Raw genomic sequence first — 19,704 nt, forward strand, 5'->3', positions numbered from 1 at the left:
TGCACAGCAGACACAGAGATCCTGCCCTCAGGAAGCTTGGGTTAATGTGGAGAACAGTCCTAGAGCAACCTCCACTTTCTCCGGACATCAACTGGCAGCGAAGAGGTTCCAAATTCCCCTCTGCATTTGCATAATAAAAACTGCTGAGCTAAGCCCTCTTTGCCAGGGAAGCTCATTCTTCAATGTGATTCCAAAGGCACAGCCTTGCATCTCTCACGGTCTGTGACTTCATTTCCAGGCCTACAGAAAAGGGGGGGATGATTCCAAAGAGCCTAGAAGACTTGCCGCCCAGAATCGGCCTTAACTACCAACAATTACCAACAAAACCTCCCAGGTGTGAGAGAATGCAAAGTCACCAACGTGCCCTGAAGGTGTTTTTCCCCTCAGAGGAGCATCGGCCCCAAAGAAGTAGCCGGCATCCCTACAAGTAGTCAACATTGGGGCGGCAACCTGCACGAGAGCCGAAAGACACAGTCCCCTATTTTTTGTATTTGAAATGTCACCCTGGAGCACTATGAACTATCCATAAACTAGTAAACAAACCCGTTTATCACAAATTCATGGGAACATGACTTTGAATTGCTTTTAGGTACTCCCCTCCTCCCTGGGGCGCAAAATATGATCCTCCGAGACCCCCTTGCAAGCCCACGGACCACCGCTCCTTACTGATAAAATGCGGGTGACGCTCTGTTTCCAGAGCTGTCTCCGGCCGATCCGAAACATCACCGAGGTCTGTTCAGGGCACACAGGGGCCAGAGCTCTTCCTGAAGGATGCTCTAACTCCAAGATGCCTACTCCTCGTCCAACAGGCTTTCCAGAAATTCAGCCGCCCATTTCCACTCTGCATGTACCGCTCACCGTACGCACAGAATAAAAATTCCGAGCACACCTACACTAGTCAAGGTCTCCTTCTAGAGTCTCTCCCCTGGGGCCTCCCCTCGGTTCCAAAGCCCGTGTTGTTAGGGAGATACTGTTGACAGCCGTGCAGGTTGACCGTGACTCTCAGGTGTGTTTATAGGCCAATCAAAGCATCTTAACTGCTCGGTTACAACACTCCTGAGGTTCCTTTAATTCTAGACGCTGCCTAACAGTAAGCTTGGAGTCAATAGAGATATTTGAATAATTTCTTTGAACAGTGAGAAACTTTAAACCGTATCAAAATACAAGCAGAGAACGCCACTCTGAATAAATTGCTCAAGTCAAGAAATTCAGGAGTAGTTCGCCTCAACAACTTTGTGTGCACGATTAACTGCCAGCATTGTGACTAATTGTGACTAATTGTCAGATAGGCTAATTGTGACCCAAAGGAGCCATTTTTCTCTCCATAAAGATAGGAATCCTCTTTCATATGCAAATAGCAAATGATGTCCATAAATTACTTTTGTTCACCCAGTTGCACATACAAATAAACCGAGGTAATTTATTCTGTGTGACTAAACATCTTGATCATCCTTACTAGGAGGACAAGGATGGGAGACCACAGCCGGCGTGATTTGAGAGATCCAGTATGGATGGTTTCTGTCATCGAGAAGAACACAAGGCAGGACACTTAAGGTTAGGCATGTCAAATCTAGGATTTAGACCCTGGAGTTCAAGTCTCGGGAACTCAGATCCCAAGGACAATCAGGAAATAGGGGACTCATCCTGCTAATACTCTGTTAACTAAACTTATAAGACTAACAGGAAAGCAAAGATGCTAATTTGGTTTTAAAACACCTACTGCTAATTAGGAGGCTGGTTTGGTACTTGAACTTGGGAGATTCACCTCGTCAACATCAGCACCAGCCACTAGGGAGGAGCCTCCACATGTAGGGTTAACACAAGAGACAGCACTCAAGCCTGAAGAGTATTTGGTAAGCAAAAAAACTAGAGCATAAGAAGGCAGAGTTTGTTATGGGACATTTTTAAAATCAACCTCTGGGTATTGGTGAGCATCTACTCCCTGTTCTACTCGTGAATGAAATGGTATCCAGACTATGAGTCATTCTCCTCTGCGTGGTGTTAGAAGGTCACCAGCAAATAGCAGCATTTTCCCATCCCCCTTCCTCAGCATCTTAGTCCAAGAATCCTCAGTCAATGTGTGACCTCTGGACAGAGGTCGCTCTTCCTTATATGTCTGCTTACCTTACGTTAGGTACATTACATGGCACTTCCCTAATGGGATGTCAGGCTCCGTCCTCATGCCAGCAGCCCATTTACAACAGTAAACTCTCTTCGGGGAGAGTTACTTTCTGGAAAAATTTCCACACATGGCTGATGGCATTCATTTTGTGTTTGGCAGGCGTAACCAGGGCTCTCTCGAGGCTTCGTGGTAAACTGCAAAGTCTTCCAACCTCTGTGGCTGAATTCCAACCCCTCTTGGGCACGGCAGAGACAGGTGTCTTAAGGGCTTCCCTCCAATGAAGGAGGCTCCCTGAGAACTGTCATTAGCAGCACAAACCAGGCAAAGCACCAGCCTGAATCTCCATCTGACCATCTGCCCCTTCACTGCTGGCCTGAGATAAAATTGATTTCTGGAGAAGAGTTACCCAACATTACTTGGAGGGAGACTCCAGGGTTTCCGTATGAGTGGTTTCCACCAGGCAGCAGTGGACAAGACTCCTCCTACAGGACCTCCTAGGCCATGGTCTCTCCAGCCCTAGCTGGGTGAACAGGGCACTCCTCCAGGCTGAGAATACCAGCTATAAACAGATCTTAAATCAGATATGACGAGAAAATGAGAGTAGACAGTGGGCCTCACAGAGGCAAGAGACTTCATCCAGAAATCCAAATACCTTCAGGCAAGGTTTAAAGTTCCACTTTCAGGGTGCCTGGGTCTCAATCATGAAGCGGCTCCCTTCGGCTCGGGTTTGAGTCCCACAGGGGGCTCCCTGCTGGGTGGGGAGCCTGCTTCTCCCTCCCCCACTCTCCCTGCTTGTGTTCCCTCTCACTGTGTCTCTCTCTGTCAAATACATAGACAAAATCTTTAAATAAATAAATAAAATAAAGTTCCACTTCCTTTCACTTATAAGATCATTCCACTCCACAGAGGTCTGTGGTGCTTTATACGGGGCCAGATAACTATACTTCACACGAAGCATTGTGCAGCTGATTAAAACACACTTAATCAAACAGCAAAAAATTAATTGTGATGTGCATAATTATCTTATGGAACAAAGAGAAAGATAAAATGCTGCCAATTAAGCTTAAACACAACCTCAATTTTAAGATGCACTCTGAAATCGCAGATATTAAAATGTGAAATATGTACATCTCAGAATCAATGAAAAACCGTCAGTCCTGCCTTCGCTGAGGGAAGATAGTAAACAAACAATGCAATGATAAACCCATAATGATAAATAAGACATAATTATAGATTGTGAAACGTGCCTTAGAAAAAGTAAAAACGGTGCAAGCTTCGGCGGGATCTGTATTCTGAATCACGACCACGTTGTGCTTAAATTCCTGAACTCTCCATCCCTGAGTTATGGAGAGTCACCTACCGTGGGCTTTGCGGCTTTGTGTGTACAACCTATGCTATGTGGTGATGTAGGACAGTCCAAGCATTGAGGTCAGACAGACCTGGATTTAAGCCCCAGCTCTGTCCTCTTCCAGCAAGAGGACATCAAAGCTTTTGTTTCCCAAGCTGTAAAATAGGAAGTAAACCCACCTGCCCAAGAAACGTGTGATGATTTAATTCTACATAAACTGCCTGGATGCTCAAAGGCACCTCATGGATGAAAAGTATGACTATATTCTTTAATTGCAAAAAGGCTAGAGCTACAATTAGTGATAACATCAAGATAGGGGAGAAATTCACAAGGAATTGAACGTGACCCACAGCGCTGCTTGCAAAATTTGGTCTTGATTTCTGAGTCGCTCCTAAGACAAGAATGGATCCAAGTTTTATCAGTTACCATCTACGTATTTTTCTCAGATTTCCATCCCTAGGAATGTGTTACCAAGGTCAGCAGAACCAAACGCATTCATCAGTTTAACGGTCTTGTAAACAATGACACAGGGGGTAACATATAAGAAGGACAGATGCGTTCAGTGGGACGAGAAAGTACCGTATTTTACCCATCCTGAGTTGCGCTCTTTATTGTATGGAAGCTGGGTGCATCTGATAGGCAGCCTTGTAGCTGCCATTGATCGGCCACCATCATGATAGAGCTGTCATTACCAGAGTTTGTGCAAACTCGGCTGTCACTCTGGGTGGCGTGACGGGGCCACAGCAGCACTTCGATGCGAATAAACCACTGGAGACACATTTGAAGAAGGAATGCATGTCCTGGCTCTTTTCTGAAAATCTTCCACTGACACCTTCTGGGAAGATCAAGAAAACACCAGCATCCCAACTTACAGAATGAGTGACCATGGAGGGAAAGAATCCCAGAAGAGTCACACCCTGAATGGGAAGAAGTTTTAGAAATTTCTTCGCCAATTCATTCCCCTTATTTTTGTGTGGATGCACAAGAGAGATCTATGGTTGTTTGATCTGTGTTTAAGTAAGAGAACTTTTTTCAATTAAATTAAAATTCTAGAAAAGCAATGCATCCTAGTTTAATTGACAGTTGTTTTCCTATCTTACTGGTGAATGAAACAGTGATATGTCTTATATCTGATGTTGACTTAGATCAGATGAAAAACAATTTTGTGCTACCTAGTGATCAAAGAAAACCTCTTGAAGGGGCACTTGGGTGGCTCTGCCGTTAAGCGTCTGCCTTCGGCTCAGGTCGTGATCGCAGGATCCTGGGATCCTGCCCCCCACTGCAGCGGGCCTGCTTCTCCCTCTCTCACTCCCCCTGCTTGTGCTCCCTCTCTCGCTCTATCTTTCTGTGTCAAATAAATAAATAAAATTCTAAAAAAAAAAAAATTTTAAAGGAAAGAAAAACTCTTGAGGAAGATAGGATTTAAGTCAAGGCTTGTGGAAGAGTGAAATTCAAACTGAAAGAGGTAGGGCCTAACATGTGGAAAATATCACGAACAAAGCATAGACGTCAGAACTCAAAAGAGAGCCTGTCCTGTGTTACAGTTGTGAGGAAACATGACTGACTCATCTCTGACAGGTATGTGGAGGCTGAACCGTGGGTGTCAACCTCAGGGGGCTGGCCTGGCCCTAGCAGGCCTTAGGGAGTCACTGAAGAGTGTGTTGGTTAAAGCCCTATTTAGGAAGGTGACGGTAGAGCTGTATGTAGGAAGGACTGGGAAGGCAGAAGACTGAAGTCGGAACGCTGGGCATGAGGAAATTCAGGACTTAACAGAGGGGCAGAAGCAAGGGGTCACCCAAGCTCCTCAAAAAGCAAAAAACCCAGCTAAATAAAAAGAGGCAAGTCCTCCTGTCCCAGCCTTCATGTTGCTACCCCTGAGATATTTCTCAGAGAAATCCTGTCTGAAGAAGAAATGGGAAAAGACAAACGGAACTTGACAGTCGGTGATGGTTTGAAGACCCAGGTGTCAAAGATGGGTTCTACTTTGTCAAGCATGGGTGGACGGAAGAATCATAATAACTCTAACAGAAATGGGGAAATCTAGAGAAAGAACATTTTGGAGACTAGATGACTAAAAAAATATAACAAAGTTCTCATTCCTTACTTTTCTTATGGTTCTTTTCATCTTCAAAAGATGAACCCTGTATCTGCAAGAGGAAACCATCAATACTTTTTTTCTTGATTCTATCATAATTTAAAAATCACAGTAGATGAAAAAAAACTCTTCATAAAAAGAAAATAAAAATATACTCATTTGATAATCATTTGAGCTGCCTCCTCCCAAAGATAAATGATCTTAAAAGTTTCGAAGGAAGTGGTCTGGGTTGTTGGTTTTGCCCCCTTTTTCATGGCTTGAAATTGTACAGCAAAACCTAAGATGCATAGGTTTACTGAAAGCCTCATCTGCCAAAGTTCAAAAGAGAGGAAGGGAGGGAAAGATCCTAGAGGAGGATTCAGAAAGCTGACCCACTTAGAGTCGGGCATACGCTAAAAGGAACATCCCGGTTCTGGAGGCAGAGCCTGGAGGCGGGAGGCTCTGTGCTGAGTGTCCCTTCCTTACGCAGCTCCATACAGAGCCTCTCAAGGAAAAGTGTAAGAATTAGGAACTTCCGGGACCAGAAGAGGGATATGCCAAAGGAAAGAGAATCTTGGGAACTTCCTTCTGCCTTTTCTTGTCTTTTCCTTGCTGACACTTCCACTTCACTCCTTAGGACTAGCGTTGTCCTGGCTTTGGGAAGCCACACTTCTGATTGCGACTCCCACATGGGCGACCCTGATAAACCAGCAGCCACACCAGCCGGAGTCTCCCCGTGAACAACAGGAGGTAGGTGGCCAGGCGGTCTTGCAGGCTCCAGCCAGCTCCAAACAAAAGGCATGGCCTAAGTGAGTGATCTCTGTCCCTGGGACCTCATGCACAGAGAACGCTTCAAGTTACTGGAATGTTATCTTCGTATGAATTCTTCATGTACAATCTTATAACAATGTCATATAAAACACCGGAAAAATTCTGTTATCACCGGAATCGTATGAAATGAGTTTGATCACTTTTAACACTGCAGTGCTAAGACATTTTGATAATATTGTTTTCCCCGTAGGAATTTTTTTCCGTTCTAGATATCCAAAACTTGAACAAATGATGCTCCCTGGGCCATGGTATTAGTTCCTTGTGTATAAATGCTACAGTGTTTTGAAAAAAATTCTTCTCCCAAACCTAAATGTAAGGCTCAGGAGCTCTGAATGGACAGATGGAAATCAGGTTTTAGGCGCATATCATGGAGTTCCTTATCGTAAGACCTTCTAGCATCGGGGCTTTTGGGTTGGCTGCTTAGCATGATTATAATTATTCATATTGAGGCTTTCTAGACCATATTGCCTAGCTCAGTTACACCAGTCAGTCCTCATTTAGGACCAAAACTTCCGCATCATATCACATACAACTGAGAAAAATAACGCTTCCTTAATCAGGCTCTGTTTATGGTTATAATCTAAATGATAATCAACAGCTTGAGAATGAACCTTAATGACTTATTTTTTCAGAAATTCAGGGTCCAAGCAAATAGAAGACCAGTATTAATTACAGAGATGTGAAAAGAACCCTTACTAATGTGATAATTCTTGCTTTGGGAAAACAGTAGACGCATGATATTTACTGTTACGTTACCTTTCAGTTGCTATGGTTCAGCATAGGCGTCCGAAGGCATGAAGGCATCATCAGTTTTCCAAATATACAACAACAAAAACTCCAACTCAGGGCCCCAGTTTTTTGGTTCTGATTTAGTATGTATTTAGGAGGAAACTGTATTTCATTACATAAGTCACTGCCCATACCCAGATCTGATCTCTAGCATCGAAGACATCTAGGAGCAATAAATAATACTGAGAAATTCTTCAACTCACATCCGCCTGCTCCTGCTGACTCCACGAACAGGCACATACAATTCTGCAGGATTCCATGACTACAGCTGCAGAAATGAGGCCCTGGGGCCCAGGTCTCACTGGGGGGTCATTTTGAGGATATCTGCTATTTGTGCTTATTTTGGTTCAATAGGGAAAGAGAATGTAGAGAGTTAGGTTCACCAGCAAACATAAAAAACCTCATTTAATACTGCACTCAGTCCCTCTTTTGCTTTTCTCTTGTGCCAAAATATTGTAACATGGTAACCTCAAAATCCTGTTCCTTTTCTATAGAAATGTTTACGAGAAAAGTGAATGCAATGTCATTCAGTGTAAAATCAAGTCCTGATATTAGAAATTATTAGTTGATTGACTCTAGAGGCAACGAAGAATAACTCCGACCCGGGATCTCAACCATCCTCCTGTCGGAAGCATGTTAATAACTGCCATGCAGAGGAACTTCCCAACTTGTGATAGCTTTACTTGGCAAACCCATTTACTCTGATTTTTATCATAAATATAAACCCATGAAAATAACCAAGACATATTTATAAATATGCTAACCAAAGGTTAGCGGTCATGACCATACCAAGGAGTCTGGCAGTAACATGAGATGCACTGACTTGTAAGACAAAAAGCTTTGACTCCAAGAACGTGATCAAATACGGAAAATCCATGCAACTGAAACCAAGCAGTCATTTCTGGAAAGAATGTTTTGCCCCTCTTTGAAAAGCTTAAGAATGAACTTGGGGAGACACCAAAGGAAAATTTTCCAACCAGAGCCAAGAATATGATTTTATCACCTTGGAAAGAGAACAGTCGGCAGATCAGAGTTCTAACGGGAAACTGAGATGTTTTGTTTCTGGTCACCCCAGACCACCACTGCCAGCTCCTAGAGACCAGCAAAGGATCTGTCTTGTTGTAACTGGATCTGTGGGTCTCTATACTGTTTCATTCAGTGAAGGAAGAACAGTCCATTTATAACCTCACCCAGGAGCTAATTAGGTATTCCACAGTTACAAATTAGTTACTCTGCTATCAACAAAGCAAAATGTATATTGCCAAGGAAAACAAAAATAACCCAACCTACTTACCTGTTACTATATTCTATACCTCATCATTCTTAAAGATCATGACATAATTTATAATAAAGATCATTACTACCTATAGATTTCACAAGGCAAATTTCAAACACTGGTGTTTCTTTCCACGTCAAAAATACTAAAATATCATTTCAGAGAATAAAAATAAAGTCTATTACTGCATATGTAAAGAATAAATTGGTTTTTATTGCTTGGTTTTATTGCTAACAAAACTCTGCAGACCAAACATTCTTTCAAAGTTTCTGTAAGGTTGAGCCTCAGTGTTTACTTCTTACCAAAACCAGCACAACTTTCCTGACAGCAGAGATAAAAGGACCCAATTAATATTAACGTATATATACATTTCTTATCATAAGTATATTTAACAATGCTTCATAATGCAACATCTAGTTTTTGCTTCTTAAAGAACTGCCAGATTCCTGATTTTCTATTATTAACTCTTCCACTGAAAACTGTCAACGTCAGATCTTGTACTTTCAAGTATCCAAATGAACTGGTAGAGTTAATTATATAAATCAATTTCCACAGATTGAAGTGAATTAGATTATCATGGGGACATAAATATACCAAGTATGAAAATACAAAGGCCAGGATAAGACAAGATTTTTTAAAACATAGCCCTTACCTGGTGATTTAGTATTTGACATGAAATTAATCTGAACAATTACTTTCTTGGGATTATTTTAACTTTCAAATATTATACCATCAAAAATGTGGGAAGTTTCCTGTTTCAAAAAGAACCAAAGGTAACAAAGAAAGACCCAAAGGATCAAATCTTGTGGTATAATTCCTTTTCTAGGTGGGAAGGATATTAATTCTATATTTTAGGTGTGATTTAAGAAGATGTATTAAGTATTTTAAGGAAATGTTTTAGTAGAGCTCATTAATTTTACCAAAGCCACCACCATTATATTTATTGAGCTTCTCTGATATGCCCAGCACAACATTATTCAAATATAAGATACGAAGACTTTATAACCTAGCAAAAAACTTTATAACCTGACTCTATAACCTTAGTCAACAATAAAGTACTAAACTGTAAGGACCTATCAAGGCACATAAGAATCCAGGTGGTTATATAAAGCTCATGAGCCAACGCAATTAAAATATACCCTTAATATGCAACAAGATTTAAAACTTAAAACACTTTTCATAAAACTCAGTTTTGGAATTACTTTAAACCACTTTTAAAAATTTTGGACCAGGGCGCCTGGGAAGTTCAGTGGGTTAAAGCCTCTGTCTTCAGCTCAGGTCATAATCTCAGACTCCTGGGATCAAGCCCAACACCGGGCTCTCTGCTCAGCCTGCTTCCCCCTCTCTCTCTCTGCCTGTCTCTCTGCCTACTTGTGATCTCTCTCACTCTCTCTCTGTCAAATAAATAAATAAAATCTTTAAAAAAACAAAACAAAACAAAAAAAACCTTCAGACCAATAGCACACAAAAAAATAAAGGGAAAAATTAAAAAGCTGAAAAAAGTCTTTATATTTTCCTTTCATAATCTAAGAAAAAAAAAAAGGGAAATATGTTCCTGAGGGAAGTGTCCTGAAAGTGAGCTACAGCAGGCCAGGAACAAAATGCTTCCTCTCTGATTTTTTACTTTTTTCCTTCCCCTTTCCCAAAGTAAACAGTGAACATTTGAATCTGCTGCAATAGAACATTCTAGAACAGTGTCTCCCTGTTCCCTGCGAACCACCCCACAGCACTGTATCACTGCTACTTCCCGCCAGCACGGACATCCCACCTTCTACTTCCTGGTCACCCTCCTTCTCCCAGAACCTCCCCATGGGCTTCAGTCCCTCTTCTTCCTTAAGGGAAAGCCTACAGGAAATTCATCTCCCAAGCAAATCTCACACAATCTCCTTCACATCATCACCAGTCTCTCTGCCATTCAGAGCATCAGTTTGAAACAAAGGAAGACCAAACCATCAACCCTGAGGCTAAGGCCAAGGGAGCCCAGCGTGATGGGGACTGGGGGGGTGGTTCTCGGCTAAGCAGCGGAAGGAAGCAAACAGGAGTATCCCCTTGCCTATCACACAATAATAACAACTGGGGAAAAACAAAAGTTGAAGGGGTTAATTCACGGAGTGATCTAGAGCAATGGGAGAAAATCTATTGCTTCTCTAATCCAAGAAACACACAAAGCTCAAAACAGCAGTCTCCTCAGAGAAAATGTTAAGGTAATTACCACAGAAAGAACAATAGCTGAAGGCAATTTTTCTCCAAACTGTTATTCCCATTTGGGAATTACATTCCTCTCTCTCTCTTTAAAGAAAATTAATGAAATGGAAAACATTTTTAAATCACAGCAGTTTGTTCTGTGGAAAGTTTTCCAAATGGTAAGCATTTGCCTTAGAGTTCATTTTTCCCTAATTAGTTCTATCCAGCTCTTGTACAGATCAAAGCTTGTGAACCTCAGTTCAAAACTCTTATTTAAATATTAAAATTTTATTACAATATACAGGAAGAGGCGAGACCTATATTTATTCTAATATACAGGGGAAGAAAGGTCCTTGCCAAGAGCCTGTGACATTGAAAAAAAAAAGCCTCAAGCTGCCTCCTGCCCTTCCCTGCAAACACCCGCTGGGACAAAGACTCCACTGGTCATCCACTCCTGCCAAGGGGGTACAAGTGTCTCAGAACACACTTCCCTCCTTCTGTGCAGGACAAACTGCCATGCACATGGCAAGAATCTATTCCCATGTCCTTTCCTCTGGGAAGTCTCAGAAGCTCCTTCTCTGAAATTCTACATCATTTTCATCCTGAATAATGACATTTTAGAAATAAAATTTGTACTAGGATTTTTTTCAACAAGACCTTTTAATAACTGGATTAGCACAGCATCTGACACATAATAGGTATAGATAGATAGATAGATATAGAGAAAGAGAGAGAGATAGATATAGAGATATAAATATATCTCTATATCTATCTCTCTATATATCTATCTCACAAGGGATCATTTTTTAAATCACTTACTCTATAACAAACTAAAATAATATTTTTTAATCTTCTTGAAGGTTTCCTTTTTCACACCATTTTTGTTCTCATTTTTGGGGTCGGTTTTCTTTTTTAATGTGTTGGTAACAGGTAGTGATCGTGGAGTCTGGGGTGTGCTGAACAAGGAATCATTGGTGCAAGTGAAAGGCAAGTCCCATCCCTACTGCACATGTCAGCTTGTCTGGTCTGTGCCAGTAGTTGAATAGAGGACGTACACTTGCTTGTTCTGAATTTCCATTTTCCTCTATTAGCCTAGACTGAAGCATGAGGGATACACCATGATCAACTTCCACATCTTTTTCTTGCATTGGAATAACAAGCGGGTGCTCTTCTTCATTATCATTTTACTGAGTGATTATCAGATGGGATAGAAGTGCAAACTGGAATTCTGTGAACTGAATTATTCATATGAATGAATTTCAGTATACAGAGCAGCCGCTTACCATCGCTCTTAGCGATCAGCTACGGTTGACAAACATTCCCTTACAGGGGACTGTTGTTGCAATATTATTTGCAGTGTGGGATGTCAAAATGGCAAAGCTCTACTATTAATAATGGATCTCCAGATTCATGGAGGGAGCACTGGGCCGGCAATCAACAGGCTCAGGTTTATCTGGCTTTTCTCTTTCCTTTTTAAAAAGAAATCCTCAGAATTCCAGTTACAAGACTTGGAGCACGTCAATCTTATGCCCTATAAAATCTTACGTCTGGAGGTTAATAAAATGAGATTAATCCGAAGATACTACATGTTGAGTTCTTTCCTTTTTTCATTTCAAACACAATACATTAAATGATGCCGGTCTCCTCTATGGAAGAGGGTTCTGGAAACAGCTTACTAGTGATGGAGGTTAGCTGCCATCCAGTGGTTGGAAACAGAACTCACTCGCCAGAAGAGCGAAGGAAGTTTAAAGTGGGCCCGTGTCTCGTGACCACAAGGCACCAGTAGCTTACATTTGCCATCCCATATTTACAAAAAAACAAGATGGGGAAATTGTCAAATGTTTTAAAGGGAGAGAAGCCAAAGTCTCCTCTTCTCTAATTCTAAAGCCATAAGAAACTTATCTCTACTCGTTTCCCTTTCAAAAATCCCCAATTTAGAAACTTCACCTACCTGTACAATATAAATGAAACTAAATGATGAAATAATTATAAAAGATAAAATAGACCCCCACTGCATGAAAGATGGCACATCAGAGAGACAAAAAAATTTTGTATCAATTTCTAAAGAAGAAAAACATGAAATATATCCATATAGTGATCCCAAGCCTGATAGTTTCATAGCAAATTCACTTCAAATGATTTTTATCATTTTCTGTTATGTAAAATGTTAATATCATTCTCTCACTTGCTCCTTAATTTACCCTAATATGAACAATCCTAATACTTTTAATAGTTTTAGATTTATTATTATTAGTTTTATTTTTAAAATTTGTTATTATTTTATATTGGAATATATAATGGAATATATTATTATTCCATTTACTGTGGAAAATATAAGAAAGTGAAAGTAAAATATAAGAAAGTGAAAATAAATATCAATAAAACCTGAAGACTATTAACATATATTCTGCCAGTCTGTTTTCTATGAGAAATGTCCCACGTCTCCAATTCTCTTATAAAAATTAATTCAAAAATATGTATCTATATGTATTTTTTAAAACCTTAAAAAAATTTTCAGTAAGTTATTAGAAAAAAGTATTCCCTAAAAATTATACCCTTTGGTTCTCATGAGAAATATATTTATCTTTGCCTACATGATAGGTGGAAAATGATAAGCCACTGTAACCTCATTGCTAATATAACTTGCAAATCTTTAGCAATAATAAGGCTGAACAAAATATTTATTAGACATTTGGTGAGGGGAGGGGCTGTATGTATGTGAATTTCCAGTTCTATCTCTTCCTATTTTTCTCCTGGTAATTTTCTTTCTGTTGATTTGTAATTGCTCTTTCTAAGACTGGATAAAGATACAGCACACGTACAGAAAATGAAGAGCAGCTTCACTGCTATCATATAAAGTAGAATTAAAGACTTGGACCAAGACAGACCCTTCATTTTTATAAAAGGTATAATCTGCTATGAGTATATAGCATCTATGTGTTAAAAAAAAAAAAAAAGCTAACAAACAAAAAACAGTATTGACATAAAATAAGCAAAGCCTGTTAGAGGCAACATTAACAGAAAAACAATAATAAAAGCGTGTTCTAAACAATGTGTTAATAGAAATATATTGAAATTTACAGTCCCCAAATAATACTATTCCTCCATAGTGCCACAGATGGTTAACAAAACTAATTAGATCAAGGAAACCTTAATACATTGTAAAGAACAAAAGTCACACAAGTCACAATCTCTTACAATAATGTTATATATTGCAAATTAATCATGAAGGAATTCTACGTCCCTTGACTACTTTAAGAAAAATTTTGGAGCACTTGGCTGACTCAGCCAACAGAGCTTGCAACTCTTGATCTCAGGGCTGCAAGTTTGAGCGTCACACTGGGTGTAGACATTACTTAAAAATCAAAAAATATTTTTAAAAAACCAGTAGAAAAATCTCTTATAAATTACTACTGGATCCTTGCAGAACTCCAAACTGCAAATAACAAGCCATTTGGAATATAAATCCCACTAAAGACTCAAGAGAACTGATAAACATGAACATTGAGAGGGACATATGTGGATTCACTTCCAGGGTCTTGAGAAAGGTAGGTAGAGAGTGTTGGGGGCGGGGGGCTAGTTAGGCTGAGTTGGCCAAACCACCCCTGAGGGGTTCTGACCCTTGAGGCTTTGAGTGCAAGTCTCTCAGGACCAGCTCAGCACCCAAGACGAGTCCTGGATCACCCCCAAGTGCGTGAGAGAAGGGACGGCACACAAAGACGGGTCCAGGGCAAAGAAGACAGGTGGGAACTGGAGGTGGCGCGACCATCTAAGATCTCCTCAGTCATTCCGTACCTGGTTCCCAGGACCTCCCTCTGGAATTCTAGATGTGTTCCATCAAGGTTCTTCATTACCCTCTCCAAGAAGTGCATCCCAGATCTAGACTCAAACTACATCTCACTTGAGTATGAGGCTCAGAGTAGAAGAGAAAACAAGCGCTCAGGTGAAAAATCACCATCAGAATAGTAAAGGGACTTGTCTGAAGCCTGAAGACAAAGTGTCTCCCTGTTCACACACAGCATTGTAAGTCCTCTCTTAAAGTTGCTTCTCTCATTCTTTCTACTAATCCTTGACTCTCAACTTTGCTTGCCATCTGACTCACAACATACCTCCACGAAGGAGGATGCCCTGATTGACACTATCTCCTGACCCTGAGTGTTCCTCTACACAGAAGTCAATCCTCAAAAGCTTCTGCACAGCAAAGGAAACAGTCAAGAAAACAAAGAGGCAACCCACAGAAGTCAATCCTTAGAATTTTCACTATTTGTTTATATTAGTTATCTGTTTATGTACTTGTTTTGAATTCAAAGCAGGTACCAATCTACGGATACTTATATGTAAAAGAGAAGCATCAGAATTACTGTGTGTAAACTGAGTTTCAGAAGTCAGATTATATTTTCTCATTTATACTTCATAATTTTGGTTTTACACAGAAAAAAAATGACTAGAAGAAATCATAAAAAGTGTTTTCATCTCCTAGAAAACAATAAGCATCTAATAACACATTCAATATGTTCAGATTTTAATTTTAATATTGTAGAACTTTTTAAGGCTTTTTTTAAATTGTAAGAACAGAAGAGCATTTTTTAATTTTTTTAAAGATTTTATTTATTTATTTGACAGACAGAGATCACAAGCAGGCAGAGAGGAAGGCAGAGAGAGAGGGAGGAAGCAGGCTCCCCGCTAAGCAGAGAGCCTGATGCAGGGCTCGATCCCAGAACTCCGAGATCATGACCTGAGCCGAAGGCAGAGGCTTTAACCCACTGAGCCCCCCAGGTGCCCCCAGAAAAGCATTTTTTTAAAAGACTTTATTTATTTATTTGAGAAAAAGGGCACGTGCACAGGAAAGGGGTAGAAGGAGAGAATCTTGAAGCAGACTCCCTCCTGAGCTCGGAGCATGACGCCAGGCTGGTCCCATGACTCATGAGATCATGACCTGAGCCAAAACTAAGAGTCAGAACTCAATTGACTGAGCCACCCAGTTGCCCCAAGAATAGAAAAACACTTATAAACACAGGTATTAAAGAAAAACTGCTATGGATACTTGTTGGAAAGGGCAAAGCAGATGTTACTCAAGCTACTGCAGTACAGAAGAGAGACTTCTGTATAGAACGGGGCCTAACTCCAAATCCAGCCTGGGCAGCTGGGGATCTATAGCCAACAGGCAGGGCTCAGTGGGTAGAAAATTACTAAGAGGAACTTAATTAGAAATCAAGGGTAGGTACAGTGTCTCAGAAGGATTCTTGTAAAACATGGGCTTGGCAGGCCCAAGGACAAAGCAAGTCAATGAGAGGGCTCGGAAGCCTGATGAATGAGCATCTGGTCAAGGAAGGAGTCCCTGTCACAGGTATGGGAGTTTACGAATAAACAAGCAAATGAAAAACTGTCTCAGTAGTTGCTCAGCTGGACTCACAGCAAGAGACTCCTAGGGGTACATCCGTCTTCGGTGGTCAGGCTGTGGGAGCAGGGAACGCTCTCCACACCCAAGTGTTCTGCCATGTTGATGACTCAGCAACCTTCTCCCTCTCTTTGTTTCTAGTGCTCCAGTTACCACTTGGCTCCATCAGAACTCCTGGTTGGAAACAACTAGAATCAACTCTAGACAACTGGAGAGTAATCATAAAACACAATATATCATTTTTTTTAAAAAGACCAATTCCTAAAAATAAATAAATTGAAAAAGAAGTGGCTCTATGTCTCAAGTCAGTGGCTTAACCACAAACAGAAGAATTTTTTTTTTTTTTTTAGATTTTATTTATTTATTTGACAGAGAGAGAAACAGCGAGGGAGGGAACACAAGCAGGGGGAGTGGGAGAGGAAGAAGCAGGCTCCCCGCTGAGCAGAGAGCCCCATCCAGAGCTCAATCCCAGCACCCTGGGATCACGACCTGAGCAGAAGGGATCTGCCTAATGACTGAGCCACCCAGGTGCCTCAAACAGAAGAATTATTTTAAGCAACTCAAAATGCAATAAAGTTTTTTTCATATCTGAGATATATCCTAAAGACTGAAAAAAAAGGGCAAGTTGTTTTAAGCAATCATATTGTTGGTAATACTGGGATTATTGTTTTTCATATGTAATGAATAATATATGTCCTACCATATAGTAGGATAAACAAAATAAGTAAGTTGGCTAATATCATTGGGAACTAGAATTTTCAGTATAAAATAAAAGGGATAAAAACATAAAAATCAAATAAATAAAAACTGATTAATTTTGAATTAAAAATACCATTATGAACTCATGAAGTATTTTTCTTTTTTAAAAAGTCTGGGGCATTGCTTCCCAGCCTTTTGGCTAAGATCAAGTGTAGAAGTCTGGGGCACATGATCTCAGGGTTTTGAGTCCAAGCCCCATATTGCATGTAGAGATTGGTTAAAAATAAAATATTTTTTAAAATATTTTCTATTTTCCTTGCTCTATCCAATGAAATGGAAATAAACTATGATCAGCTCGGTAGCAGTGAACACCCTTAAGCACCCAGATTACAGTGTCTAACTGCATCTCCCATGAAATAGAACCAGAGCTCCTTAAGGAAGTCACTAATTCCTAGAGTAGGGCAGGAAATGTACAAGATGGTCATGACTCATCTCCATACCAGAAGGCAAGGAAGCAGTCAAAGACAAGTGGGATCATACCAAAGGACACAGGTGCCAACCTGAAGTGACTTTCATGGACCAAAGAGAAAATGTAAGCAATAAAAATAAAATGACTACAACAGATTTAAACAGAAAAATATATAAGATCCATGATTTCATGCTGATACTTAAAAAACAAAAACAAAAAATATTTTACTCACTTCTGGTGGTTGCAATGGGTACCAACCTACTTTAAAAACTGATAAAGGGGGAAAAAATCATTGTTCCTGCTTTTCCAGAGCAAACTGCATTTCACAGCCATCAAACAATTTATGAGAGTTGTTTTTAGAGAAGAATTATTGTTTTTTGTTTTTTTGTTTTTTTTTTTTTTAAGTAGGCTATATGCCCAGCATGGAACCCAATGTGACCTCATCAGAGGTTGTGAGTTCCAGGAGCCCCTGGAGAAATCTTGTTTAATCCTTATGGCAAATTATCACTGAAAACAATTTAGTACTTTGTGGTTTATTTTTTTTTTCAGTCTTTAAGATATATCTTAGATATGCACAAAAAATTTACTGCATTTTGAGTTGCTTAAAATAATTCTTCTGTTTATGGTTAAAACCAGTAACCTGAGACATAGTTAGAGCCACTTCTTTTTTCAATTTATTTCCCATTTTTAAGAACTGCTTTTTAAAAAACTGATACTATTTTTTTTTTTTTTTAATGTTCAAACCAAAAAGGCATGGACGGGCACTTGGGTGGCTCATTTGGTTGAATGGATGATCTCACCTCGGGTCATGATCTCGGCGTGGAGAGATGGAGCCCCACCTTGGGCTCTGTGCTGGGCCGGTGGAGCCTGCTTAGGGTTTTCTCTCCCTTGCCATCTGCCCCTCCCCTGCCACCCCTGCTGATGTGCACATTCTCTTCTTCTGAAAAAAAAAGCATGGGGGGCATGGAATGAATACCAAGAATATTGAGAAATTATTACTGGATGGGTATAATACCATAAATATGGTTTTTTAACCTTTATTTACCAAAGTTACATACTCAAGGTGCTAGGGTTGGGAGCTAAAGTGAGTTTGGCATTTTCCAGTGTCTGGGCCACAATGGCAGCCCTAGGAGCAGAGGTGGGGCAACCCCATTAGGTTACAGATGAAAGGGATTGGAGTTGGCTGGCCCTGCTTCTAGGGGCCCCGCTGGGAGTAATGGAGGCTCGGAGGAACCAGGATCTACACTGTGGAGGCTGTAGGGCCCTGGTGGATGAACTAGAGTGGGTAACTGCCCAAGAAGACCTTTCAGATGGGCTCTTTCCAAATCAACCCAGATGATCACCATTCAGGGGTGGAGGTGCCCCATGCTCATGCAGAGGCCCGTCTCACAGAGCTGCTGACTGGATGCAGGAGCACGGCGGTCAGACTGACCCCTCCACCCACTGCAAGAACTATGTCCATGGAGTGCACCAAAATGGAGAATCCAATGAACTGGACCTGGAGGCTATCTGGACAGATTCAGACATGTGGGGCACTCTCAAATTTGCCAGTGAGAGTACTGTGGAGGAACAGGAGGGTGAACTCATTGAATTCTATTCCCAAGAGGCTGACGATGCGAAAGACAAACTTACTTGTAGCTGAACAGAAGTATGGGCTCATGCCCTGGACATATCCCTCGATGAGCTATGAACCACTGGGGCCACCCAGACTGACAGGCTTGACGGGTCACCCCCAGGAGGGAGAGAGTGAGGCAATACCTTGCTATTATGTTTTTACTGAAATGAACAGAGAAATTATGAAATCAAAAGTAAGAGGAAGGAAGGAAGGGAGGGAGGAGGCTACATATTGATGTATCTGTGGGTGGAAAATTGTAATGTTTGGTATTTACTTTAAAATCCTTCAGCCATGGGGCACCTGGGTGGCTCAGTCGGTTGGGCGTTCCATTCTGGATTTAGGCTCAGGTCGTGATCTCAGGGTCATGGGACCAAGCCCCATGTCAAACCCCCCACTCAGCTTGGACTCTCTTCCTCTAAGATTCTCTCTCTCCCTCTTCCTCTGCCTCTCCCCTTACTCATTCTCTCTCTCTCTCTCTCACTTGCTCTCTCAAAATAAACAAAATAATTTTTTTTTAAAAATCCTCCAGCCACAACAATGGAGAGGAATAAATAAAACCTTTCTCCAAAACCATCAGAAAATGTGGTTAACTGTTGAGGTGGGTGATCAATAATACAGAGGTCTCATTAGATGATTCTACTTTTATGTATTCTTCAAATTTTCCATAATAAAAGCTAAGAATTTTTCAGGGGTTTATAGTGTTTGAAGCTACACACAGCCCAAGTAGGATAAGGTCTGAGAAGAGTGACAGCTTGGTGTGAGTACTATGAACTGAGCAGACACCACACTGTCTTGTTGCTCTGGGGCTCCAGGCTTTCTTCTCACTCCCAACCCCAAACCTGCTCCCTTGACACCCCGTCAGCATCTGCTCTAGTAATACTACAATGCCTCAAACACAC

The 19,704-nt window shown here is 40.8% G+C and overlaps 1 protein-coding gene and 1 pseudogene across 1 annotated transcript in view; one reads left to right on the top strand and one right to left on the bottom strand.

Moving 5' to 3' along the window:
- Positions 1-916, bottom strand: part of DNAH5 (dynein axonemal heavy chain 5) — a 223,165-nt gene extending 222,249 nt beyond the window's left edge. Inside the window, exon 1 of the mRNA XM_059173668.1 lies at positions 667-916. Within this exon, the coding sequence (XP_059029651.1) occupies positions 667-723 (57 nt within the window). The 5' untranslated portion in view covers positions 724-916. The remainder of the gene's footprint in view (positions 1-666) is intronic.
- A 16,696-nt stretch (positions 917-17,612) lies between these two features.
- Positions 17,613-18,880, top strand: LOC131831508 (protein canopy homolog 2-like; annotated as a pseudogene).
- The last annotated feature ends 824 nt before the right edge of the window (positions 18,881-19,704 follow it).

This window comes from Mustela lutreola, chromosome 5 (assembly GCF_030435805.1).
Source record: "Mustela lutreola isolate mMusLut2 chromosome 5, mMusLut2.pri, whole genome shotgun sequence".
Taxonomy (NCBI): Eukaryota; Metazoa; Chordata; class Mammalia; order Carnivora; family Mustelidae; genus Mustela; species Mustela lutreola.